The following is a 27533-nucleotide window of genomic DNA, read 5'->3' as shown; positions in this document are numbered from 1 at the left end:
GTTGATTCATTTAGGCTGACATATTCTTCATGGCTCAGCCAGGTTTCAGTAAGACACAATAAATCAGTGTGATTGTCTGATATTAAATCATTTACTAATACAGTTTTAGATGACAGAGATCTAATATTTAGGAGTCCACATTTAATTATCCTGTTTTGTTGCACTGTTGCAGTAGTGTTGTTAACCTATATGCGGTTATTTTGTATGACTCCTCTTGTAGTTACTTTTGATTTAATTAATTTAAGTGGCCGTGGGACAGACACAGTCTCTATAGAGTTAAGGTTAAGGGTGGGTAACTGCTCGAATGGAAGTGCAGAGAAGGGTGGAAGACTATAACTCTGCTTCTGCTTCCTGATCTGAACTCTGGGTCATGGATGAAGTCCGTTAATCAACTTGGCCATGTTTGCAGAAATGAGACGCGCTCCATCCCAAGTGGGATGAATGCCGTCTCGACTCATCAGATCAGGCTTTCCCCAGAAAGTCTGCCAGTTATCTATGTAGCACTCATTGTTTGCTGGGAACCACCTGGACAACCAGCGGTTGAATGATGACATGCGGCTATACATGTCATCATTGATCCGATTGGGGAGAGGGCCAGAGAAAACTACGGTGTCCGACATTGTCTTGGCATAAGTACACACTGATTCCACATTAATTTTAGTGACCTCCGACCGCCGCAGTCGGGAGTCATTACCGCCGGCGTGTATTATAATCTTACAGTAACTACACTCATCTTTAGCCAGCAGTTTTAAACAAGATTCAATGTCGCCCGCTCTGGCCCCCGGGATGCATATAACTTTGGTCCCTGGCTTCGCTATCTTCACGTTTCTGACTATGAAGCTACCTATAACCAGAGTGGGTTTCTCAGCGGGTGCGTCGCTGAGTGGGGAAAACTGGTTCGAAACGTGAAGAGGTTGCGGGTGCTCAGTGGGCTTCTGTTTAGACTTAAAACTCCTTCGAACAGTTACTCAGCCATCCGGCTGCTCGGGGGCTGCCGGGGGAGAGCTAACAGAGGCTACGCTAGTAGCTCCGCACCGGCTATGAGAGGGGGCGAGCTAACTAACATAACTGTCTGAGCTTCGATGGTGCGGAGCCGTGCATTTAACGCACTTACACGTAGAAGACACATCACTGACGGCACAGTCAGTGATGTGTACTCTGTGGGGCGCAATTTGTAACAACAGAGAGTTTAAGGCATCCAGCTGAGCTGGTGACAGCTTTGCTATCATGATGACTGTATTAATATCCAGACCAAGGTAAATATCTGACTGTGAAGGGGGTGGAGTGCCTTTTCTGTTAGCCTATGGCACAACCCAGTATTTGCAGGTGCTGTACAACTTCAAATATGTAGAGTGAAACTTTTGAAATTAGGAAAAATCCCTGATCCCCTTCCTGTGTAATAACTCCAGCGGTGTTTCCACACACTTGGAGAAAGTGTGCATTTTTGTGACTGGTCAGAATGTGATAAAATGCAATAATAATACAATATAGGCTTATCATTGTGTAACAAGCTTATCATTCAAAACAATGTAAGTAATAACCTATATATATATTACATATTGGTTGTATTTTTAAGATTCCATGTTATGTTGCAACTGTAAATAATGTTAGTAACCTAACTCCATCATCGTAGTGGTTCAGCATTATTACTCTTGCAATTTTTTACCATAGAAACATCAAGCTAAAGTAGCCTGCTACTGCAACACCCAGTTAACTAGTTAGGCTAGTTGAAAGCTAGTTAAAACTGTAGATCCGTTATTAATCTAATAATACTGTTCTTAGGTCTATTGAGCTTCTCATAAATGTTGACATTTTTAAGAGGTTGTGTGCTGATTACTTACCATAAAACAGAAGTTAAGAAGACCGAACAGGAAATTAAACAAGCAAACAAAATGTATTCTGGCTGCAAATTTAAGTGTGTGAAGGTTCTTGCTTTTGACTTTACCCTGTGTCAATCAGGGAAAGAGCACTATATTTAGGCAAAAAGTATGTCATACGTTACATTTTTGAAAAGGGCAGAGAAAATGTATCATGATAAATCAAAGATAACATTCAGGCTATGAAATAATATCCATCAACATAATCAATACATGTACTAGTGAAAAACATTGCGTCTAAGAGCCTTGATGTCCTGACCAGCAACAGTAAAAACAATAAATTCCCTTTTTCTTGATGGACATATGCAGCCTGTGCAAACAAGGGATTAATAAATATAACTCCCACTTTTCTCAGTTTAGCTTTTCTACAATCAAGCAGAAAAGATGACAAACCTCAGTCAATCACGCAAAAAGTAGTAAGAATAAGCAGCCAGTAGTCTTTGCCTGTAGCAATTGATTGAGGCTTTGAATTTAATATCAGTTTAAGTTTGATGAGATTGATCACATAATGGTCCCTCTGTCAAATTATAGGAATAATTTAATGTGTATTTACAGTCAAATTTAATTTACAGATTTTTATAAAATATTAATATTTCAATCCAACAAACTACAGTAAGCTTCTCTTCATCCCTGGATTGCCTTCATCTCTTTAGATTCTTAAATCTTTTAGTCTCATTTATTTTGTCATGTTTGGGGCTGCACGGTGGTGTAGTGGCTAGCACTGTCGCCCGCGGGTTCAATTCCCGGTCGGAGCGGTCCTTCTGTGTGGAGTTTGCATGTTCTCCCCGTGGCAGCGTGGGTTCTCTCCGGGCTCTCCGGCTTCCTCCCACAGTCCAAAGACATGCTGCAGGTTAATTGATCTCTAAATTGGCCATAGGTGTGAATGTAAGAGTGAATGGTTGTATGTCCCTACATGTGCCCTCGATGGACTGGCGGCCAGGGTGTCCCCTGCCTTCGCCCTATGTCAGCTGGGATAGGCTCCAGCGCCCCCGCGACCCTAATGAGGATAAGCGGTATTGAAAATGGATGGATGGATGGATCATCATCATATGTTTTTGTGTTTGCCCCATTCACAGCTAAAATGTGTTTGAGGCAAATCTTACCAGCTTGTATTCCCTTTGCATATATCAATTCATTACATACAGTTGATAAGTTTTCACAGTCTCTGTAATTTCATGGAACCTTGCTGACACTCAATCAATCTACTAAATCGAGCAGCTTAGAAAGTTAACAATGAGTCCTAAAGACAAACACATTCTGCAGCTTCCAGGTGGTGCATTTTCCCTGAGCTCAGTCACCCTTTTCTGCACAGGATAAGAGGAAGAGTGATGGAAGAGAATTTCTATTTGCGTGCTACTGGGCAGGTAACTCTTCTTATCCTGTCTGACTTTTTTTCCTCTCTTCATTTGTCTTTTCATCTTTCGACCTATCTATTTCTCCAGCCATCAGTATACAGAGGTGTAGGCCCGCCAGGTGCTCAGGTGTCTCTGGAACAGCAAGCCTACATGCTGCTAACGGAGCCAGAGAGGCAGACCATTGCCTATTACCTTCAGGAGTACCAGGAGGGACACATAGAAGTGGAGCCACTGACCATGGCTCTTTTTGAGCTCTTTAGCACACATGCAAAGGTACAGCCTGCAGCCTGGTGACATGTGGGGTCTAAAAGGGAGCTTAATTTTTTGAGCCAGTGTACTAAAGTCATATAGATAATGAAACCAACAAGGCTTTTTATTTCATAGAAGTTTTTGTACCACTTTCTGATAAGGCACCCTTCATTAAGGGTTTATAAACATCAGCTATAAGCCATTAACTGACATAACCGGCCACTGCCGCTTTTAGTCAAATAGACTTAGTCAAATTATACATTTGTCTAGCCCCTTTCTAGTCAACCACTCAGAGTGCCCTAGACTACATGTCAACATTCACCCTTTCAATATTAATTTACCCACTGATAGCACAGCCTTTGGGGTCCATTTTGGGTTCGGAATCTTGCCGAAGGACACTTTGACATGCGGACTGGTGTGGCCTGAGACCCCACCAGCTCACAGTTGCTGCTCTGCACAAAAATACACTAACAGGAACACAGTCCAGTTAAACAAATATATTTTCAGGTGAGTTGTGTGTGTCTGTTTGTGTGTGTGCAGGTAACAATTAAAATTATAATAAATCAATGATAATAATGTAAACTAATAATAATATATAAACAAAAACTCTAATAACAATAAAGAATAAAAAAGTTAATTTTCTAGTGAATAACGTGAAACTTAATTTTTTTTAAAGTGATTTGTTTATTTTGGTTGATGTCTTGTTTTGCAGACTGATTGGTCTGGCTTGGGAATGCCCACATCCCCTTGTTTGAGTGGTGGCTGCCCATCATTCAGCCATTTGCATCACTGCATTGGTTGCAAGATATTGCAGACATTCCTACACATACAGTCTATAATGCCAATTGTGTCATCCACACGTACAAGCAAAATGGAGTGCTTATATATGATGAACATTCCATCAAGGCTATCGTAACTATGGATATTTGTATTTATTTGTGGATTTACACATTCATGACTTCTTTGGACCATTGTAGGACCATTAACTATGAGTTGTAAAACACAAAGTTATTTATTGGTTGTCAGATATGTCACTAAAAAAAGAAGCTGTAAGCAGTCATTAAGCTCCTAAACACATGGAATGTGTCCTACATATGACAAGACTGATGTCAATATCAAGTTCAGTTGAGAAGATGAGACATTGTACTGCAATTTACTCATTATACTATACTTTTACTTTATATGCAACCAATGTACATCTTTACAAAGGCTATCAGCTGTAATGCACTCATATTTCTCCCACCAATGAAATGTACAAAAGAAAAGAAAGATGAAAGGCTTCATCAGGATTACTGTAATATGTCGCCAAATTATGATCCATTGTCCTTCTTTGTAAACCAGTTATTTGGTTTCCTATTAATTTGAAAACCTAATTGTCCTTGTCATATCATTAACTTAATTGATAATTGAGTTATTATCATTTATTTGCCAATGATTTGTTTTGACATAAGACATTTTTCAGTTGATTTACTTACATTTAAGACCCAAGACTAATCTTGTTCTTTGCTAATTACATTGTGTGTGTTCATTATACCTGAGGCACAGTGTGTAGGATTTGAACAACTTGAAATATGCTGTTATCACATATTTAACATTCATAGTAACTTTAAAACAGCCTGACCTCAGCAACATTCTGCTCCATCATGCATGCTCTTATCTCAGCTTTGTTTTCTCTTCTCCAATCCTTCAGTTGTCCATGTTGTCAGAGGTGAGGAGTCTGGTGGCTCCGCAGGACCTTGAGTTGTATGACAGGCTGGTGTTGCACCGTGAGAGGGAGGCCCACAAGAGCTGGCATAGAGACCTGGGAGTGCTACATCCACAGGGCCACTGCAACCATTCGGCCTCTTTGATCCATGATGCAGACCCTTCTATGGTAGATCCCGTATCTACTACACACACAACTGTGACATCCATTGTAATTTTGCCTACATAATTTACAGTAGGTGTTTTTAGGATCAACACATACAGTCCTGTACATGGGCATGATGGGGAACTTAGGAATGGGGAATGGTGTATGTCAACATAAGCACAGTGTCTATGTTCTCTTTTCATTATGTTTCAGCTTTGCTCATATCTCGCAGTGCATTATTTTCTAGCTATTCACAAGATCCACATAGATCACTGAAAGTGTGTATTTGTGCCACTGCACATATAATTTATTTCCAGTATGCCTTCTGGTATCAGTCTTTAATACAGAGCAACTTGTCTTTGTGGCAAGTCAGCTATGTACTATTAAGGATCTTCCTATTAATGTTTTACTGTGGCCTGCATCAATCCACAGATACCTCATTGTGCCAGGGTAGAGTCTTCTTCTGATCTACTTCCTCCAGCAGTTTGGGCCCTAGAAGACCCAACATTTCAATTTAGTTTGACAATGCTGTTTGATTTTAGCTTGAACAGCTTCCTTGCATCATGATTTCAACCTACTCTCTGACCATTTTACTATTGTATTGGTTAGGCGTGTAAATATATATTTTTCAAAAGCCAAAAAAAAAACCATTATCTTTTAAGTTTGTGTTATGTCATTCTGTAGCTTCCCAGTGGTGTTTCCTATGTATTCAAACCAAACAACTGGTTCTGCCCCTGCCACAGTGCGCACCATTAATCACGGTAGCACATGTGAGCAGGCCAGACAGTGCTCTGGACTCCTCATGTATAGCCACGCCTCCAAAGACTCTGTTCAGATCAGCATGGCTGAAGCCATGAGACGAGGAAACATTAACATTAAAAGTTGTGGTTGTAGATATAAGTTACTACATCAGAGAACCGTGCTTGACAGTGTAGTCTGTTGTGTTAATGCTGATAAGTTAAATAACATATATAAACAGTATATCATCCTTTAAAGCTACTACTCCTCCTGCTTTCTGGCATAATGTAACTTCAAACATTGTCGATTTAACCAGTCATGTTTTGTGTAGCCTGCTGTAGGGACACAGAACAATAGAGACCAAATAATGCACATAAACAATGACAGTGCTTTTACTTTACGTGCACATAAGTTTCAACCAGATGATCTTCCTCATGTCAAATAAGAAGTGAACACACCTATATTTAATGAATTAATAATTATGAAAAATCACAACATTATCTACTGATTAGCTTTAATGAGTCAACTGATACATTTGAGACATTTTCAGAAAGATACGAGACTGATTTGTCAATGATTTGTCCACTCTAATCGTTTTGTCTTTATGTGATCAGAGAGACCTGGATGTATTCTGTGTCCAACTGTGATGGGAAAAGGGATTCCGGATGTCTGTAGTGTTTCAAGTTGGGTTTTTGTCCTGTCTCCATGTTTGTTTTGTGACTTCCTGTTTTATTTTGCAAATGAACTCTCCTCTCGTTTCAGGTTCCTTGCCCTTCCTCATGTGTCACCAGTCTGATTGTCTTCCCTGATTCCTGATTGTGTCCACCTGTTTCCCCACTTCCCTCATATGTACTTATAGTCAGCGTCTCCCCTTGTCCTGTGCCAGTGTGTCAGGTCCCCAGATAGCAAACAGACTCTGTTCTGGATCCGCCCAGGAGATATCATAAGCTCCGGAATCCGTAACAGCTACGGGCCAAAGACCCGGCTCGTATCTGGAACGGCTACGGGTCAAAGATCCAGACCAGATACGGCCCGTATCCGCCCATATTCAATTTGGACCCGTTCATAAAGCGGCTCATTTGGCCCAGATCATCCATTACTCAAAATAACTACAGAAAAATCTCAGAGCTGACAAACATATTTAAAAAGCATCAATGGAAAAAAGAAATGCAACCATAAATGATATCAAAAACAGTTTATTAAAGGACAAACAATTATTTTTAGATGTGTACAGATTATATTCCATACACATTAGGTTTGTTCAGTGCGGGGGGGGGAAGTAAAATCTCACGGGAGTAAAGTAGCGCGAAAAGTCACAACCCTGAACACAGACTAAACACTGCGTTAGCCGGAAAAACTGCCCAGACAGCTTTTTGTCCTTAACTTACAAGCTAAAGTTACCAACACACGTTTATTTACTGTCATACAACACCACACAGCTCAGCTGCCGGCCGCTGTCCGTCAAACATGCATCTGAATCCGAAGCAAGAGTCAGCAATACTCCCTAACATTGTGTTAGTTGAGGTTAAGCCTGGAAGCAATGGCAAAAAATAGCAAAACATTGTTATTAATAATAATCTAACTACTAGACATAAAGTACAAATAAACCCTGTTAGTTAATCAGCTATTGACATTTTAACTGCATTTCACAGGCAGGAACAGAGCAGCTTAGCTTTTCGCGCGCATTCGAGGCTAATGATGTTGGCCTAAGGCCCTAAGCTAACGTCTGCTAGTTAGCTTCGTCCAACTAGCAGACTAACAAATTAGCTAACAAACTAACGGTGACATTACTTTTAGAGAACTCAATACATGCCAAATAACTCATAGCGGGTTCAACAACCAAACATTTAATTACTTCAAACTCCACAAATCAATGTTAGGGAAAAAATGAGGGAAATATGGTGCATCCAGCTAACGCTACTACAGGTACCAATAATATATTAGATGTATTCAGACAGAGATATTACGAAAACGAGCCATAATTCGACATGTCGCGGTAGTGAAATCAGGACTCAAGACGAGCTAATTAAAATCAATCAATTAACATTTATTCAATTGTAACAGGAGTATTATGTCCAGCAGTTAAACATACGTGCACGGTCCCAAATCTAGCTAAATCAGCAAGGATAAGGGCACTTAGCAGAATGTGGACTCAGCCTATATCGTCCTTAAGGGCATTTTTGATTGGTCGACTATAAGGTGGAGGCGGCTCTTGGTTTAGACTTTGAGAGAGCCTCATTGGAGCACAGGATGGTTCCACCCTCTAGGCTCACGGATCATCTGGCCTCCAGGTGGCGTAGCAGATCAGTGTGTGTGTATGTTGTGCACTCTTCTCATTGTCTCTCAGTTTCAGGGAGTAGGTCAGCAGGTGATCTTTATCTGCAAGCAGCCTCCTGCACTCTATCTGAACCCCTGAACTATACGGGGGAGAGTTCTAGCTGAGGTATTTATGGTGAGCTTATCTATCTGGGTCCCTGAGAACTGTGTGGAGGAGAGTATAATTCATACGTGTGCTAATTAACTAAGTGGCGTTTTATGGCCTTCCTATGTGTCTAGTGTCTATCCTAGTTTCTAAGTATAACATTTCTCAACAGACAGTAGCAACCAATATTCAATGCAATACTTACCTAGCACTTTTTAGAGACTTGCGGCGCAGCAGGTTAGAAAAGACAGGTTTGAAATAATAATAATAATAATAATAATAATGCATTATATTTGTAAGGCACTCTTCATCCAAGAATCTTAGAGTGCCACAGAGCCATTACATAGTTAAAACTAACAATAATTAAAAAAATGTTAGTCATAAAACTCAACTCAAAAACGCCTTCCTGAATAAAAAGGTTTTTAGGCCAGTCTTAAAAGAGTCCAGTGTCTTTGTTGCCCTCAGATGGTCAGTGTTCCATAAGTGCGGCGCTGCTGAGCAAAATGCCCAGTCGCCCATGGTGCGGAGCTTGGTGTTGGGGACCCGGAGGAGCGAGCTGTTTGTAGATCTGAGGGTGCGGGTAGAAGTTTGGGGAGTAATGTGTTGTTGTAGGTAGGGAGGTGCATGTCCATTTATGCATTTATGGGTGAGGATTAGGACTTTGTAGTCAATCCGGGTTGAGACAGGGAGCCAGTGGAGTGAGTGGAGAATGTGTGTTATGTGCTCATATTTCCGGACTCTCATCAGGATCCTGGCAGCGCTGTTTTGAATGTATTGTAGTTTCTGGATGTTCTTGCCAGTGATCCCAGTGAAGAGTGGATTACAGTAGTCCAGTCTAGAGGAGATGAATGCGTGGACGAGCTTCTCTGCATCTGACAGGGTTAAAGTGGGGCGGAGTTTGGAGATGTTTTTGAGATGATAAAAGGAGGTTTTGCACAGGTGTTTTATATGGTCATTAAAGGTCAGGTGAGGATCAAACCTAACTCCCAGATTAGTGACTGTGGAGGAGAGGGGTATGACCTGACCATCGAAGGTGAGGTGAGTTATGGAGGATGACTGAACCTGGTGTGGAGTGCCAACAAGGAGGGCTTCAGTTTTGCTACTGTTTAGCTGGAAAAAAAGTTGTTGCTCATCCATGTCTTTATCTCCCCAAGACAGGCGGTGAGACATGAAATGGCTGCAGAGGGGCTTGGGTTTTTATGTAAAGCTGCGTGTCATCAGCATAACAGTGGAAGGACATCCTATGTCTGCTGATGACACGACCGAGGGGGAGCATGTAAATAATGAAGAGGATGGGGCCGAGGACCGACCCTTGCAGAACACCACAGGAGACAGGGAGCAGTCTGGACTTGCATCTTCCCAGTGAGACATATTCAGTTCTGCCAGAAAGGTAGGACTGAAACCACTTGAGTGCAGAGTCTGATAGTCCGACAGCGGTGTAGAGGCGCTCTAGGAAGAGAGTGTGATCCACTGTGTCAAACGCAGCAGTCAGGTCCAGGAGGATGAGGAGTGAGGGTGATCCAGCATCGGCTGGATCCCAAATGATGAGTTGGGAACGTCAGGTAGGACGTAGACATACTTCATGAACGCGATTGGTTGTTTGAGTTGTAAGTAGGCGGGACGGGATTTGTTTTGGGTTTTTTTTTGTATATATTTTTTATATATATATATATATATATATATATATATATATATATATATATTGCACAGACATGTGCAATATACCTGTGCAATATAAATACACCAGCAATATTCTGCTATACAGCCTACAGCGTTAGCATTAATATAGCATACACACAAATCCAACAGTTAAGCTAATGTCCTTAAAACATACACCGTTTTTACATTCATTAGAAATAAACTAACCTTGTGCCTCTTCAGGGGAGTGCTAAAACCTTTACTTTAGTCCTTGTTTTGTGTTTAAATCGGACATATTTGCCGTAAACGTAACCTTATGTCCGCGCACAATGCAACTTCCTGTGTAACTCCGCAAACCGCCTTACAAATAAAAGCATCTTCTTTCAAAACAGGAAACAAGACACATCTTGCTCAAGGCTGTCAAAAACATGAAACAAAAAGAACAGAATTGATTGACAAACAGTTTAGAAATAATGGGCGCTCCATTATTTCTAAGGCGCTCACCCTTCATGTTCAGTCTCTTATCTCCGACAGAGATTTTCACTCTCCTTACCAGTCCATCTTTGCGGCCAGATACTGTATGCGACGCCATCTTTTTGCTTCGTACAAGTCCTCTCTGAGGAACGTTCCAGGTGGTGGAAGAGCTCTTCCAGATTTCATGTTGATTAGATGATTGGGGGTAAGTGGTTCCAGGCTGTCGGCACTGTTTAAGTTATCCAAAGTGAGGGATCGACTGTTGACTATGGCCATAGCTTCGTAGAGGAGAGTTCGTAATGAAGCGTCGTTGAGTCTGCCATGGGGGAAGTGCTAGAGTGGCATTCAGAACACTCCTGACAGTTTTTATCTGGCGCTCCCACACGCCGCCTGCATCACTGGAGTGAGGCGTGTTCATGACGAAGTCACACTGCTTCTGTGGCAGAAATGTATTGAGTCTCTGTGTGTTAAGCTCTTGTAGAGCTGCCTTGAATTCATTCTTTGCACCAACAAAGTTAGTGCCTTGGTTGCACTGGATTTGCCGGACTGCACCTCAAACTGCAATGAAACATCGCAAACCGTTGATGAAAGCATCTGTGGAAAAATCCTCCAACATCTCAATGTGAAAGGCCCTTGAGCAGAAACAAGTAAAGAGTAGCCCGTATCGTGTATGGTGTTTCCCACAATATGTGAAAGGGGGGGAGGCCTCTACACGCTCTACAGGAAGGTCCCTCATTCTTTGGCCTTCTGAAGATCTCCTGAGTCTGCGACAGGTCACACACTGGCGAACATATGATGCAACTGCTCCTCTCATTCCAGGAATCCACTAGCCATTGGATCTGATTTTGTTAATGGTGAAGCCTTTTCCTTGATGTTTTGTCCTTTCATGGTTGTAAGCTATTATCAGCTTTGTAACGTGATGTTCGTTGGGGATGACAATTGGATGCTTGAACAAGTCGGCGAGAGATGAGTGGCGGAGTCTTCCTCCCACCTTGAGGATACCGTCTGTATCCATAAACATATCAAGGTGGTGCAGTTTGTTGCCATGCTGTAGTTGACTTCCTTTGTTTAACAGCTTGATTTCCTTATCTTATGTTTGACCTGGCAGCTCTTGGATTATGACATGTTCAGCACTTTCTTGTTCACTCACTGTAGAAGGTGCACATGACTAGATCTTCTCAGTTCGTTACAGAAGGTGAGCCACAGCGTTGGTGGCTTGGGACCATGATGAGAACTTGGACAAGCGGTCGGCAAGACTCATTGATTTGGTGGCCTTTTTTTACAGTGCCTTTTTGACTTCTGGATCACCTATGGGTAAATCCAGAATTACGTCCTTAGGTGTAGGTATTTCATTTTCAGGTAAGTGTGGCCGTTGCTTTAAGGGCAGAAGCATCTGTGGTGGAAGATTTCTATGTTCGATCAAGAGGAGAGTTGTGATTCAAATATTCAATTGTAACAAACAGTCTTTCAAAGGAATCAAAGTTGTCTTTCCGTTTAATAAGCTTGCAAGCTGGAAAAGGGTTCGTATCTCAGTGAGCTGCGGAAATCTCTTCGTAGATACATTGTGTTACACTGGGATTTACACAAGCATATGCACCCCCTCCTTCATAGCCCCCCCACATGACGACAGAAAGGAAAACATGTGTGAACGTCTTGGACAAGGAACTGATAGCAGAACAAAGAGGAGAGTGTCTTGGTTTCAACAAGACATAAAACAAGGTAGGTCAGGTTCTGGTCATCTGTCCTCCCATCTCTACATTCTGCTCTTCCTCTGCCCTCGAACCAGTCCATACAATAACACATATTTTTACCGTCACACATCTCATAATGACCCTGATCGGTTTTGCCTTCTTTGAGTTTGTCCAGGAAAACGAGATCCTCTTGTGAGACAGTCTTATCTCCTTTGGTGTCCTTAAAGTCTGATTCCAGGGCGCTTATCACATCCATCGGCATGACGATAGGGAGTTCCTTTACAGTGACTCTGTGACACAGGCTTGATTCTGTTTCATTGAGGTATGGTGTAGCTGCTCAACACCAACCGCCTTAAAAATAAAAGCATCTTCTTTCAAAACAGGAAACAAGACACATCTTGCTCAAGGCTGTCAAAAACATGAAACAAAAAGAACAGAATTGATTGACAAACAGTTTTCTAAGCCAAAACACAAATGGGGTTAGTTACAATGAGTAACATCAACTAGAAATGCCAGGTCTGCCAACCATTGAGGGTCACTCAGTTCATGAAGAGGTCGGTCCTTCTCTTTCAAAAACTGTTCAATTTCTGATCTCGGAATAAAACCGCTGCAGCACGGAGCTGCGACTGAGCCAGCGCACCTTAGAATGATAGAGTAAGTCCCCGTATTCAGTATCAAAATCAGAGAGGAAAGCTTGAAATTATCTGTGGTGGAGCCCTCGTGCTCAAATTATGTTAACAGTTATAACAACTGTGTTCATCACATGGCCAAGCTGGACTGTGTTGACACAGAGGGCTTTCTTGGTGGATCATACACATGCATTTTAACCGAACTCACCTCCACTCTCTCGCACCTTGCACACCATAGAGGGCATTCCTTTGGGCTTGCCTGTCATAGCTAGAGCCCTATCGGTTTTCTTATATCCATTGAATTAAAGCTGAAAGTCTACACTTTAACTGCGTCATTTCAAATCTGTGTAAAGAGGAGTGATTCTCAACTGGTGGGTTGCAACCCTAAAGTGGGTTGCGGAACCGTTTTTCTTTTTTAATGAGGAAGAGAAGGTGAAAGATCAGTCTATAGTTAGCCAACACCTCTGGATCAAGTGTGGCCTTGAAGAAGAGGTTTAATTACAGCTACTTTGAAGGATTCTGCTACATGGCCTGTTGGTAAGGACAGATTGATGATATGTAGTAGAGAGGTACTAATTAAAAGTAAAAATTCTTTAAGCAGCCTAGTCGGGATGGGGTCTAAGAGACAGGTAGAAGGTTTAGAAGTAGAAATTGTCAATTGGTCAAGATTGATGGGAGGAAAGCGATCTAAAAATACAGTATAACAGGGTTTATGTCTGTTTCTAAGGTTGCTCAATTTAAGAATGGATCTGAACTGGTAAAGGCAGGAGATTATTAATAGGGTCTCAAATAGTTAGAATCTTATCATTAAAGAAGTGTATGAAGTCATCACTACTGAGGTATATAGGAATACATGGCTCAACAGAGCATGGTGCTGAAGAGAAACCTGGGGTTGTTCATATTTTTCTCTATTATTGATGAGTAATATATTATATTCTGCACTATTTAATGTTAATTTCATCTGTATTTGTATTTTATAATCTGTATATACCGTTATACTCTGTTGCACTTCTGGTTCGATGCCAAACTGCATTTCGTTGCGCCGTACTAGTACATGTGCAATGACAATAAAGTTGAATCTAATATAATATAATAGGCTGCTCTGGCATTACACTGGGCCTTCATATATGTTTTAAGACTATCTCGCCAACTTTTGTGGATTGTGTGTGTCTAAGCTATCATCGGACACACTGCTAAAGTATTGGGCGGATAAACTACTACTCTAAAAACCTCTCTCTGTTTGTGTGCAACTGTGTACAGCTTTAGAGTTGTTGGCCAGACTAGCTGTTTCCCCCTTCTTTAATTATTTATGCTTGGCTAACCCCATCCTGAATCCATCTCTGTATTTTAAGTATATAGCTACTGGTGTTGCTATATCAACCAGGACTGAGATCTTAAAGATTGTAATGTAAAGGTGTTTGACTTTTTTCTTTTTGTAATTTAAGAGAGGAGCTACACCCTCCAGGTGGGATTCATGTATATTATTGCCTTATTTTCATTGACAGGATGAAATGCAGGCTTCAGATGAATATTCTCCATTCTTCAAGACTGCCCTTCTCCATGCTCAGAGCAAGCCATCCAAGGAGAAGGAGCATAACCGGAAGCCTTCAGGTCAGCGGTTGCAGCCTAGTTCCGGTTTGCTTTTCACTGGCCCCACCTGGCTCCTCCAGGAGTGCCTTCGCAAGTCGCTCAAAGCCCTCCCCAGCACCCAGCAGCCCTCACCCGTCTCTGCCCACCACACATGCTCTGGTGCTAGCCACCATACTTCGCTAAATGCACTCCATCACACCTGCCAGAGTTCCCTTCAACTCTCTAAAACTGAACACCAGTACAATCACTTACACAACCATGCTGCCAACCACAGCCGGGCCAGTTCAGAAGGCCACACCTGCCCAGGCTTCCTGTACCACTCCTATAGCTCTGCTAAGCCAGAGGCATCTGTCAAACTCTCTTCCAGATCCAGCTCCTATGAGAAGTCCAAGGCACCATCTCCCATGCAATCCCCTCATCCATCACCCCATCTTACGCCATGTGCCTCCCCCTGTCCCTCTTTCATCACACCTACTGCTCCATCCTGTTGTCCGGACCAGCACTGCTCACCTGCCTTCACCCAGAAAGTCATCATAACAGACATGAACCGGCTGTCTGCAGACTCAACACAACAGCAAAGAGGTACACAAGTTGTGTCTGTGAGTGTGTCTGTGTTTGGCTGTGGGTGTGGAGTCCCTGTGCATAAATACAATTAATGTATGCCTGAACATAAGTTCCAATTATTGAGAGCAAATTTTATTTGTTACCAACCAACAACAACATAACTTACAGGATGGTATTTAAAGGGACAGTTACTTACACATGAATAAAGTTACTATGTTGTATCCCTAGTTCTATAGGCACAGGCAAAGCTGTCTACTGGACTCTATGGGTAATAACCTCCTCCAATAACAAGCATTCAATTGCAAGCATAGGCTTAGCCGACGAATCAGGATGTGCCTACCCAAAATACATGGAGACCCCACAGTATGTGGTAACACACCCTTGATAGAGTGCTCCGCCTGTTCTTATAGAACCAGGATTACAATATTGCCTTCGTGCTAGGCAGTACAGGGGAGTAGTCATTGTTATGCTGAGAATGGGTGGAGACTCTATAACCTCCCTGCATATAAGCTTGGAATATGCACTCAAAAAGCCTGGATAGGGCTTTACATGCCATACCATCCTGAGCACACAAAGTTATGTTCAGTGGGTATGATGGGGCAGTGCATTCAACATAAAATACCAACGCACAAACTGAGCAAAGCAGAAGTGACTCCATTTACCCTGTACGGGGTGACAAAAATCTGAAAGAACTCTTTAAGTTCTTGGGAACAAAGGAGGGATTTGGTCTGAGGGTAGTCCCGCTCCGGCCGCCAAAAAGCAGCAAGCAAATGGTACACCGGCAGGGAGGCTAGTTCCCATATTATCTTAGCTGAGGTCAGTGCACACAAGCTGGTTTGCATGAAAACACCCTCTTAGAAGTGCGCCCAGCTGCCCCCTGCATATACTTTTCACCGAAAAAAAATTATACAATTTGATTTTGGTGAAGTTCTCTCTCACAAAGGTTATATTTAAGTGTTTCATAATACCACAACTTCACTCTATAAATGATATAGAAACAAAAGAGACACTGTTTCTAAACTATACCACCATATATTAATGTAAATCAAATCAAACTTTGTCCTTTGCTCAATAAGCTGAGGAACCCACTCAATCTCACCACAGTCCTTTCAGATGATAGGTATTGTCTTGCAGTAGCCCAGTGTTATCACAATATATAATCCACAAACTTTGGTTATAATCCTTTATTGGAGTGTCACCTGGAAATGTTGCATGCCAAACTCACTAAACAACAATAATAATAATAATTAAAGCTGCGAGCAGCAATGAACGGGTTCGCGCTCACCCGCGCCGGTCGGGGGCGTCGGCAGGATGCCGACCAGCTCGGCCGAGAACGCGGGGCCGCCGGTCGTACGTTTTACCGTTTGTTGCGTAACTCCGATATTCTTTCATCCAGTAGGTGGCGCGTCGACCGCGAGTGAAAATAAGCTTGTCAATATCCTCAGGCCGCGACTTGTAACAAGCGTGCCAAATTTGAGCGGTTTTCGTCGCTCGCAAATACCCCAAAATGCGCTCAATGTTTACCCTAACAAACTCAATAGGGTCCTTTCGGATCCTAATTAAAGCTGCGAGCAGCAATGAACGGGTTCGCTCTCACCCGCGACGGTCGGGGGCGTCGGCAGGATGCCGACCCGCTCAGCCGAGAACGCGGGGCCGCCGGTCGTACGTTTTACCGTTTGTTGCGTAACCCCGATATTCTTTCGCCAGTAGGTGGCGCGTCGACCGCGAGTGAAATAAGCTTGTCAATATCCTCAGGCCGCGACTTGTAACAAGCGTGCCAAATTTGAGCGGTTTTCGTCGCTCGCAAATACCCCAAAATGCGCTCAATGTTTACCCTAACAAACTCAATAGGATCCTCTCGGATCCTAATTAAAGCTACGAGCAGCAATGAACGGGTCCTCGCTCACCCCCTCCGGTCTGGGGCGCCGGCGGGACGCCGACCCTTTCGGCCGAGAACGCGGGGCCGCCGGTCGTGCATTTTACCGTTTTTCACGTAACCCCGATATTCTTTCGCCTGTAGGCGCCGCGTCGACTGTGAGTGAAAATAAGCTCGTCGATATCCTCAGGCCGCGATTTTTAACAAGCACGACGAGTTTGGGGCATATTCGAGCAAGTCTAGTTGAGCCAGCAGGTGGCGCTCTGACTATGACTGAAATTAGGCTTGTCGATATCCTCAGGCCGTGACTTGTAACAAGCACGACAAGTTTGGGGCAGATTCGAGCAAGTCCAGTTGAGCCAGCGGGTGCTGCTTTGACTATGACTGAAATTAGGCTTGTCAATATCCTCAGGCCGTGACATGTAAAAAGCACGACTAGTTTGGGGCAGATTAGAGCAAGTCCAGTTGAGCCAGTAGGTGGCACTTCAAATATGAGTGAAATTAAACTTGTCGATATCCTCATTCCGTGACTTGTAACAAGCACAACAAGTTTGGGGCAGATTAAAGCAAGACCAGTTGAGCCAGTGGGTGGTGCTTTGACTATGACTGAAAATAAGCTTGTCGATATCCTCAGGCCACGACTTGTAACAAGCACGACGAGTTTGGGGCAGATTTGAGCAAGTCTAGATGAGCCAGCAGGTGGCGCTCTGACTATGACTGAAATTAGACTTGTCGATATCCTCAGGTCGTGACTTGTAACAAGCACGACGAGTTTGGGGCAGATTCGAGCAAGTCTACCGCAATAACACGCTCCTGTAGGTACATGCTGTACAATACGACCCCTTCTCACTCAGAAGGCGGCACAGGTTCTGGTCCAGGCTCTGGTCATCTCACGGCTAGACTATTGCAACTCCCTCCTGGCAGGTCTACCTGCTAATGCCATTCGACCTCTACAGCTCATCCAGAATGCAGCTGCTCGACTGGTCTTCAACCTCCCGAAATGTACCCACACTACTCCGCTCCTCCACGACCTTCACTGGTTACCGGTGGCCGCCCGCATCCGCTTCAAAACATTGGTACTTGCGTACCGTGCTGCGAACAGATCGGGTCCGGTCTACATCCAGGACATGGTCAAACCGTACACCCCAGCCCGTTCACTTCGCTCGGCTTCTGCCAATCGGCTTGTAGCTCCTTCACTTCGAACTAAACAGTCAACAAAATCACGACTGTTTGCTGTGCTGGCTCCTCATTGGTGGAACGAGCTCCCCATTGACATCAGGACAGCAGAAAGTCTCTACATCTTCCGTCGCAAACTAAAAACACATCTTTTTCGACTATACCTTGAATAGGGAAGGTAGAGCCGTAGTAGCACTCTAGTAGCACTTAAATGTCCCTTACCGATAGCACTTTGTTGTTTAGCACTTTAGTAGCACTTAAATGGCACTTATGGATAGTACTCTGTAGTTTAACGTTATTGAAGAAATTAATTAACAGCAATTACCAGAGGAGTCGGACCAGAGAGTTTGAAGGCAATATGTTCAAAAGAATGAATGGCAGGAATGGGAATGGTGGTTGTTTTAATGTCCTCCAGGTAGACAGCAGCAACACCACCTCCCCGCCCCTCTGGACGAGGTTTATCTGTGTATGTGAATCCTGTGGGGGTGGTCTGGTTTAGTGAAAAATAGTCCAGGGGTTTATGCCATGTTTCAGTGAGGCAGAGAAAATCAAGATTACTGTCCGTTATGAATTCATTCAGAATGAGGCTTTTGTTGTTGAGTGAGCGGGTGTTGAGCAAGGCCTGTTTCACGTGACGTTGCGTAGTGATAGGCTGTGAGGACTGAGGAAGGGGACGGAGATTGGACCGATTCACGTGTGGTTTGTTGTGATGACGTAACGAGGAAGTATGATTGCGACAGGACCATAGGGATGGGATGGAGTTTTGGGACGTGAAGTTGTAGGTGAACATGCGGCCAGAGCCTCTGTGTGAAGGATGGCCTCGGCGAAGTATTCCATTTTGTTTTAGAATGTCCATGCAGTCAGGGCGCAGGTGATTGTCAAAGCCGCGAAGATCCGATGCGGAGTACAGCATTAAGCTAGCGCCAGCCTGTGACCAATTCAATTCAATTCAGTGTATTTTGTATAGCCCAATATCACAAATTACAAATTTGTCTCAGAGGGCTTTACAATCTGTACACATACGACATCCCTGTCCCAGGACCTCACATCGAATCAGGAAAAACTCCCCAAAAATAACCTTTCACAGGGAAAAAACCTTCAGGAGAGCAACAGAGGAGGATCCCTCTCCCCGGATGGACAGATGCAATAGGCAAGGCAAGTTTATTTATAGAGCACAATTCGTACACAAGGCAATTCAAAGTGCTTTACAGCTACATAAAATTACAAAAAGACAAATAAAATCATTCCATAAAAACATAAAAATAATCATTAATTAATTATATTAAAAGCAAATAGTGCAGATAAAATACTTTCAGTTGTCAAATAGAACTGTTTTCAGCCTGGATTTAAACATCAGAGTCAGAGTTGAGGCCTTTATCACATCTTCTGGAAGACTGTTCCAGATTTTAGCAGCATAAAACTGAAACGCAGCCTCACCGTTTAGTCCTGACTCTGGGCACCAGCAGGAGACCACTCCCTGAGCTTCTCAGAGCCCGAGATGGTTCATATGGCTCTAACATGTCACACATGTACATTGGTGCTAGACCATGAAGAGATTTGTACACAAGCAGAGCTGTTTTAAAGTCTATTCTCTGAGCAACAGGAAGCCAGTGCAAAGATCTGAGCTCTGGACTAATATGGTCGTATTTCCTGGTTCTAGTCAGGACTCGAGCAGCAGCGTTCTAGATGTACTGCAGCTGTCTTACAGCTCGTTTAGAGAGCCCAGTGAGCAGGCCGTTACAGTAGTCTAACCTGCTGGAGACAAACGCATGGATTAGTCTCTCCAAGTCAGGTTTAGACACTATTCCTTTGATTTTGGCAATGCTTTTTAGATGGTAAAAAGCTGTTGATGTTATTGATTTAATGTGGCTGTTGAAGGTTATTTCTGAGTCCAATATTACCTCTAGATTTCTAACCTGATTTTTAGGTTTTAGAGAGAGATTCTCAAGGTGATAACACTTTCTGTTTGTTTCTGTGGGCCACAGACAATGATTTCAGTTTTGTCTGAGTTTAGCTGGAGAAAATTGTTTTGCACCCACACACTGATCTGTTCGATGCAGTGACAAAGTAAACAGGGCTACAGGCCCATATTCACCTGCCGTTAGTGACACGTAGACCTGAGTGTCATCTGCATAGTTGTGGTAGGACACGTTATAGCTGCGTATTAGCTGGCCTAATGGAAGCATGTACAGATTGAATAATAGGGGACCTAGGATTGACCCCTGGGGAACCCCACAGGTCAAAGCCATTTGGTCTGAGACACAGTTACCAATTTCAACAAAATACGTCCTGTCCTCGAGATAGGACTTGAACCAGTTTAGAGCAGTACCAGAGATTCCCACCCAGTTTTCTAACCTCTGTAATAAGATCCCATGGTCAACTGTGTCAAAGGCAGCGCTCAGGTCCAGCAGAACTAAGACTGAGACTTTGCCTCCGTCTGTGTTCAGGCGGATATCATTTGTCACCTTGATCAGAGCTGTCTCAGTGCTGTGGTGGGGCCTAAAACCTGATTGGAAAGTATCAAAAGCATTGTTAGACAGGAGAAAGTCAGTAAGCTGTTGGTATACAACCTTCTCTAGGACTTTGCCTCAGAATAGATGTCATGTGTACAGAATGAACAGCATCACAGAGTTACATAAACATATTACATGAATATGACAATGTATACAGAATGGTGGACTCAAGTGACCATTACAATATATAAGTTACAATACCTTATAAAGAAATTGTACAAATATTTTTGCAAAAGTCATCAAGCAGTGTGCGGGTATATTGTTAGGTTAACATAGAAATTGAATATGCATTATCAATAAACGGCATCAACAGCCACGAGAGCTGAGATGAATAAAGTCTACTATCTGAGAACAGACACTACCCATATTTCTGTATGTATTAATTGTTTGTATATCGTAAACATTATACTGTCTCATCCAGGGGCTAACCTGTCCCAGCTGTCAGACAGTGGCCAGACTCTGAGTGAGGACAGCGGGGTCGATATAGCCGAAGCAGGAGGCCTCAGTAAGGATGGCAGCCCTCAACCCAGCAAGAACCAGCAAGGCAATCTGGAACAGCCAGGGACCCATGTACTTCTTCAAGGGACCAGACAAGTGAGGGTTTCCCATTGTCATTAAATAATCACTTCAACAAATCATTAGATTCACCATGTTGCTCGTAGCTTTTATTCAACCCATTCATCCACTCAAACAAACAGATGAATGATCTCAAATTGTATACAAGCAGAATACTGTTAAATAGACAATCACATCAAAGTATAACAAAATGTAAATAATTTGACAGTAGTTTAAATATTTCTTTTATTATCAAACTGTAATAATATATCATACAGAACAGGGGTCTGCTCTTGTTATTTAAAAACTGAATAGTCTTGTTGGCCAAGAAAGCACTGCGTTCAAACCTATATTGTCTTACATGCAGAAAAAAAAGAAATGGAAAGTCATAAAATAAATTGAACGGAGAGAATAATGTAATATGCTTCCAGTGAAAATCCGTTTCCATGAGTCATTATACTTGAGCAAATTACAGCTCGGCAGCGACAATGAAAAATAAAGAGAAGAAATTAAAAAACATAAGAGCAGATTATAAAAGACATTTGGCACAGATGTCCTTAACACACTCTGGAAACTTTTCATACACAAATAATTGCAGTTCTTTTTTGGAACTAACATACTTCAAAATATAAAAACCTGCAGGTAAGTAGTCTCAGCATTGATTATTGGGTGGGCATTTCCCTTTGTCATAGTTAATCTGCTGAGACAATCCATTCTCACTCCCAATGCATTAAATAGTGCAGCTTGGTCAGTGCTCCTCGGCTTTTGACACAATGCACATTTTGCTAAATGTACCTGTGAATGTGACACCCAGGTAAGCAAACATAGGTGTCAGGATATGTAGTGTTGTGTCGTGTTTCCTGTTTTATTTTGAAGTCCTTGTCTCTCGTGTCCTCTGTTTCTCTGCACTTCCTGTCCCTGTGATTGTCTGCCCGGTCCCTGATTGTTTCCTCCTGTGTCCAATCACCTGCACCAGCCCTCTGTATTTAAGTCCTGTTTGTGTCATTCCCCTTTGTCGATTTGTCTTGTGTTGATCGCTGAAGGTCTTGTGTGTGAGCTTGTTTTGTCTGCGTTGAAGCCTGTTGTGCAATAAAGTTGCCTTTCCCTCGTTGACGGCGTTTGGGTCCAGTTACCTGCAGCTGCACATAACAGTCTGTTACATGCAGCAAAATAGCCGTCATGAAAGTACATTTTCCACTTCAGTTAGAACCGGCTGTTCACCACTGGATTAGCCGTTGTGCTACTAGGTGAGATCACTGAGCAGTGGCTAACACTTGAATTTTGGCTCAGTGGGTATATGTTCATTCAGACTTAATTTCTGTATCTGACAGTCTTTTAATTTTTTACCATTTTTGTTATGAACTATTGTGTGTCTTTTGTGTTGTCTGTTCTTTACACAGTTAACAGTTTAAAAATACTGTTTGCCAGTGCGGCAAAGGCTCATGTGTATAACCAATCAATATACGCAGTGACGATGTATGGTGATTGGTCGTACACCAGAGCCTTTAATATAAAAGAAAACAATACTTATCTATGTTTTTATGTTTTGAACCAGCAGAGTGGTTCACTGGACCCAGTTCCCACAGCTATGTTGGTACGAGTGGTGAAAAATGCCAACACCCTTGGCATTGCTATAGAGGGGGGAGCCAACACACGACAACCATTGCCGCGCATAGTCACCATTCAGGTGAGAAAGTGATGCAATAGGATTTGGCTGATTCATGGTTCGAAGTCATTGTTTTGAGCCAATGTTCAGAGTCTCAATACTGAAAATGACCTGAAACAAAGAAAATGCTGAGAAAATATTCCTGCAAGTGCATTCATATTTTCCTTTTTTGCTTTAATATAAAATAGAGTTGTATTTTCTGTAACTATGTAATCGATCTACTTCCTGTTTACACCGGCACCCACATTCCCAGTGTAAGTGAATAGTAATTTGTTTTCGGGTGAATGTATGACGGATCATTTCTCAAACGATGTTGAAATGTCCATATGGACGGAAATCGTTTTTGTTTTAAAACCACCGCTTTAATCTAAAATGTATGTGTGAAAGTAGCCTAAATGTAACTGCTGACCCACACAGTCATTTATCAACTTCCTCTTTGACGACCCTGGTGAGCAAGGTCGTTCTTCAATCAGAGGATCGGCGGCTCGAATCCCGGCTCTGCTAGCCGATGTCAATTCAATTTAATTCAGTTAATTTTGTATAGTCCAAAATCAGAAACTACAAATTTGTCTCAGAGGGCTTTTAAACAGCTTCTTCCCGTCAGCAGTCAGGCTCATCAACGAAGCCCGGATCCCCCACTGACTGACTGTCTCTCCCATCCCCTGGTCTATTTACCACCCCTGGACTATTTATTTATTACCCCTGGACTCTTTCATCCCTTGGTCTATTTTCCACCGGTCACTCCTCTGCACATACCAGCACACTTAAATAATAAATATGTCACTTTTACTAAAGCTGTAACATTACATACACTTTACAATTGCACTTCATCATACACTGTACATACGCTTTACAATTGCACTTATCTTACACTGTACATTTTATTCTATGTCTTGTCTGCACTTTGTTGATTTTTTATTTGTTGTTGCTTGTTGTGTTTAACGTCCTCTGTTGCACCACTCACCACGCTAAGTTCCTTGTAGGTGATTCTGATTTTACAATCTGTACACATAGGACATCCCTGTCCCAGGACCTCATATCGGATCAGGAAAAACTCCCAAAAAAACCTTTCACAGGGGAAAAAGGGAAGAAACCTTCAGGAGAACAAAAGAGGAGGATCTCTCTCTGCGGATGGACAGAAGCAATAGTTATCATGTGTTCAGAATGAACAGTGTTAGAGTTACAACACATTCAATGAGTATGACATAAATTATGAATAATGAGTAGTAGACATGGACCACGATCAAGACCTCCACAATCCATGAAACAGAAGGAGGAAGAGAGGGGGCCATAAGCTGGGCCATGACAGGAGGTAGGGCCACGGAGGCATGAGGCCGGCCCACCAGGCAGGAGGCATCGTGAAAGAGGCCGGACCAATGAGGCCAGGCCCTTGAGGCAGGAGGCACAAAGAAGGAGGCAGGGTCATTGGGAAGGAGGCCAGGCCCAGCCTATGGGCTGGATGCAGGAAGCAGGGGCAAGGAGGCAGGACCGGCTTCAGACACAGCCAGGTTCAATGGACCCTATGAGGCGAGAAGGCATAAAGACTCCGGGGAATGTGCAATGAAGAGACGTAAATCTGTCCATAAGGAGAGAGATGAAGAGAGAGGAGCTCAATGTATCCTAAAACGTCTATAGGCCTATAGCAGCATATCTAAGGGCTGTACACATGACATATATTGCTTCTGTCCATCCGGGTAGAGGGATCTGTTGCTCTCCTGAAGGTTTCTTCCCTTTTTTCTCTGTGAAAGGAATTTTTCTGTTTTTTTGGGGAGTTTTTTCTGATCCGATGTATGGTCCTGGGACAGGTATGTGTGATTTTAGGCTTTACAAAATAAACAGAGTTCAATTGAATTGAATATACACCTTCTCCCTCCAATTATTATTTTGCCCGAACACCCTGGGAAGAGGAAACAGGACACAGAAAGAGGTGAGTTGTTGCAATCTTTAGCTTGGTCATATACGCATTCAGGTATTAATACAATCGAATCCGTTCAATCTGTCACTCACAGCAGTTTTCTATCCGTTGGTTCCCAGGGAGAAAGAGAGGGACATGTCTATGTCCCACCTGTGCACATGGCTCCCAGCATTCAGTCCAACAATAAATATATTCAATACCAATTTGTGTGTTCTCCTTGGCACCTTCATCACATTGTGTCTCAAATTCTGTTCAAGCATGGGTAACGGCGGTGCGTCGTTACAGCGACTAATAGCTAACAATCAAGCCTTAAGTAGTCCAACTAAACAGAAAAATAGGATTTTATACTAATCATGGTGTTAGTTGTCAAATCCAAGAGCCAATCCACTCTCTAATCTGTCAATAGCCAGGCGTTTCCCATCATGCCCTCCGTCATACAGTTGGTGGAAAGCAACTGCTGCGCCTGGCTCTAAAAACTGCAGCCGACTCGATCTTGTGAGGTTATCGTTGACAACGTCTTCATGACGTCAGAGCAAGTTGGAATCATCTGTCACGAATTCCCCGTCATATAGCATATTATTGCCTTTTTCGACTGACCTCCTGGTTTTGACTGCCTGAAACTGCAGTAAAAGTATTTTGCTTGTCCATCTGCCTCTGAGTCGTGCTTGTAAGTTCCCGTACCTGTAACTAGTGATGGCGAGATGAAGCTTCCTGAAGCATTGAAGCTTTCCATCCAATTGGTTCACTCTTGGGCCGAAGCTTCATGATGCTTCATTTGCTCTACTGCGCCTTCAAATGGACAATAAATGTAAAACAGGCAGAGTGATTATAACACCATGACTTTGGTGTGTGTGAAGCTCTGACTTGAATAAATGATGTTTGTGATGCCAATACATAAATTATGAACTTATTAATATGGTGTCTGTCTTTATAATACAATGGCGGGAGTCAACCCAATTTGTTTCCAAATTGGGTTGACTGTGCTTATGTTACTATGGACAACATTTTATTAATTTTTTATTTAAAAATAGCAACATTTCCACAGTGTTATGCTTTAGAAAATACCCTTTCACAGGGCACATATGAAGCTGGGGTAGATAGAATATTTTAAGATAGTTATTATTACTATGTGCATACCTTAAGAGAGATCAGCTCAAAATGTTCCCAGACAGGGGAAAATCTCCTTTTTCTTGCAAAAAAAGAAGCTTGAATACTTTGCAAACAAATGTGCAATAAAGTCCCAAGTTCACAAAATGTGATTGGGGAATCCATTGCGTTTCACTGCCCCTTATATTTCGAATTGCGCACCAAATACGAACCATCTTCTGAATCAGTCACGTGGCCGGCTCGCGAGGCTTTGAACGTCATCAACACAAGCCTCGATCCGCGCTTCACAAAAATCTTCCTGGATTACTCGACACACGCTTCGAAGCCTCGACACGAAAGGACACATCACTACCTGTAACGCTTACAATATCGGACACAAATCTAACTGGTATACTTTGTGCGGCGATCACTGTAGATTGTTTCTGCGCAGGACTGGCTTTTTATTTGTAATCCTTGAATCATGTGTCCTTTCTTTGTTTGACTTTTTGTCTGTGGTTTCCTCTCCTTTTTTCTCTGCATTATCTTTGTTAAATTATTATTATTATTATAATCAGCCCTTGTTTTGTCACATTCTTTTAACCTAATCTTTGTCTGATTTATTTTCACGTGTATTTCAAGTTTTCGGTTTGTCTTTAACTCTTGCCTTGTTGCATGTAGTGCTTCTTTCTGCCTCTTTTTGTGGACTCTCCTTTTGTAAGTTAATTCCACATTAAATAAGTTGTTTTCTGTAGGTGATTTTATAGGAATATGGATCTTTGAGATCGATTTGAGGAGTGGCTATGGTTGCATGTTTCACATTGGTTTGGTCTCGACTTAACCCCGAAAAGTCTTGGTCTTGTTTTAGTCTCGATACACTCTGGTCTTGGTCATGACTTGATTAGGTGGTCTTGACTACAACACTACTATCAACAGTTTCCTTTCACTCCACCGAACCCACCTGAAAGCATTTCAGTAAATATCCATCACTCTATGAAACTGCAAAAGAATGTAGTTTCACATATTCAGAGAAGGGCTTCATCAATTTATCCTCACTTCATTCTGACCGTATTCCTACTGACAGTTATGTGCACCGCAACGCTCTACAATGTGCCGGATAGCTCCCAAACTGCTGGATTGCTCCAAAGTGTCTCTCTGTAGCAGGATCCGGTCTTGGAGAGAGCACTATGGCGCACAATCATGACAAATACAAGCCCAGTGCCAGGCTAAATAGCCAATAGCCTCAGAAAGGCTTAATAACAACAACATCACTCTCAAAAACATTTATCAGAGCACTCAAATCATTCAAAATCAGCAGAGGACATGCTTTGAAACACCATGAAAGTTGCTTTGTACTGTTAGAATGACAGCAAAGACACACGATTTCTACTGACTATTCACACATAATGTATTGTCATAAATGGTCCTATATTCATAAATATGTAAAATTATTGTTTGCCTTTTCTCCTCCCTCCCCTTTATGTCCCTGTTGACAGAAAGGAGGCTCTGCTCATAACTGCGGTCAGCTGAAGGTTGGTCAGGTCATCCTGGAGGTCAATGGTATTTCTCTGAGAGGTCGGGAGCACAAGGTTGCTGCCCAAATCATAGCTGAGGCATTCAAGATCAAAGAGAAGGACCAAATTGAGTTCCTGGTTGTTGAGCAAGGACTCTAG

The 27533-nt window shown here is 42.6% G+C and overlaps 2 protein-coding genes across 2 annotated transcripts in view; both read left to right on the top strand.

Annotated features, from left to right (window-relative positions):
- Positions 1–7137, top strand: part of LOC117736195 (whirlin-like) — a 27643-nt gene extending 20506 nt beyond the window's left edge. Inside the window, exons 4-6 of the mRNA XM_034541357.1 lie at positions 3320–3505; positions 5172–5354; positions 6955–7137. Of these exons, the coding sequence (XP_034397248.1) occupies positions 3320–3505; positions 5172–5354; positions 6955–7137 (552 nt within the window). The remainder of the gene's footprint in view (positions 1–3319; positions 3506–5171; positions 5355–6954) is intronic.
- On the top strand, positions 5176–27533 carry LOC117736194 (whirlin-like). The gene is made up of 6 exons (XM_034541356.1): positions 5176–5354; positions 14428–14533; positions 14880–15094; positions 21063–21235; positions 22752–22883; positions 27357–27533. The coding sequence occupies exons 3-6, from the start codon at positions 14917–14919 to the stop codon at positions 27531–27533; spliced, it is 660 nt and encodes a 219-aa protein (XP_034397247.1). The 5' UTR covers positions 5176–5354; positions 14428–14533; positions 14880–14916.

Source organism: Cyclopterus lumpus, chromosome 9, assembly GCF_009769545.1.
Source record: "Cyclopterus lumpus isolate fCycLum1 chromosome 9, fCycLum1.pri, whole genome shotgun sequence".
Lineage (NCBI taxonomy): Eukaryota > Metazoa > Chordata > Actinopteri > Perciformes > Cyclopteridae > Cyclopterus > Cyclopterus lumpus.
This window is presented reverse-complemented; position numbering and strand designations above follow the sequence as displayed.

Bases quoted from the DNA above. Each gene is read 5' to 3' on its own strand.
- LOC117736194 (XM_034541356.1), top strand. From the start codon at position 14,917: ATGCAATCCCCTCATCCATCACCCCATCTTACGCCATGTGCCTCCCCC. The intron at 15,095-21,062 runs GTACACAAGTTG...TGTCTCATCCAG, and splicing joins CTCAACACAACAGCAAAGAG to GGGCTAACCTGTCCCAGCTG. The intron at 22,884-27,356 runs GTGAGAAAGTGA...CCCTGTTGACAG, and splicing joins CGCGCATAGTCACCATTCAG to AAAGGAGGCTCTGCTCATAA.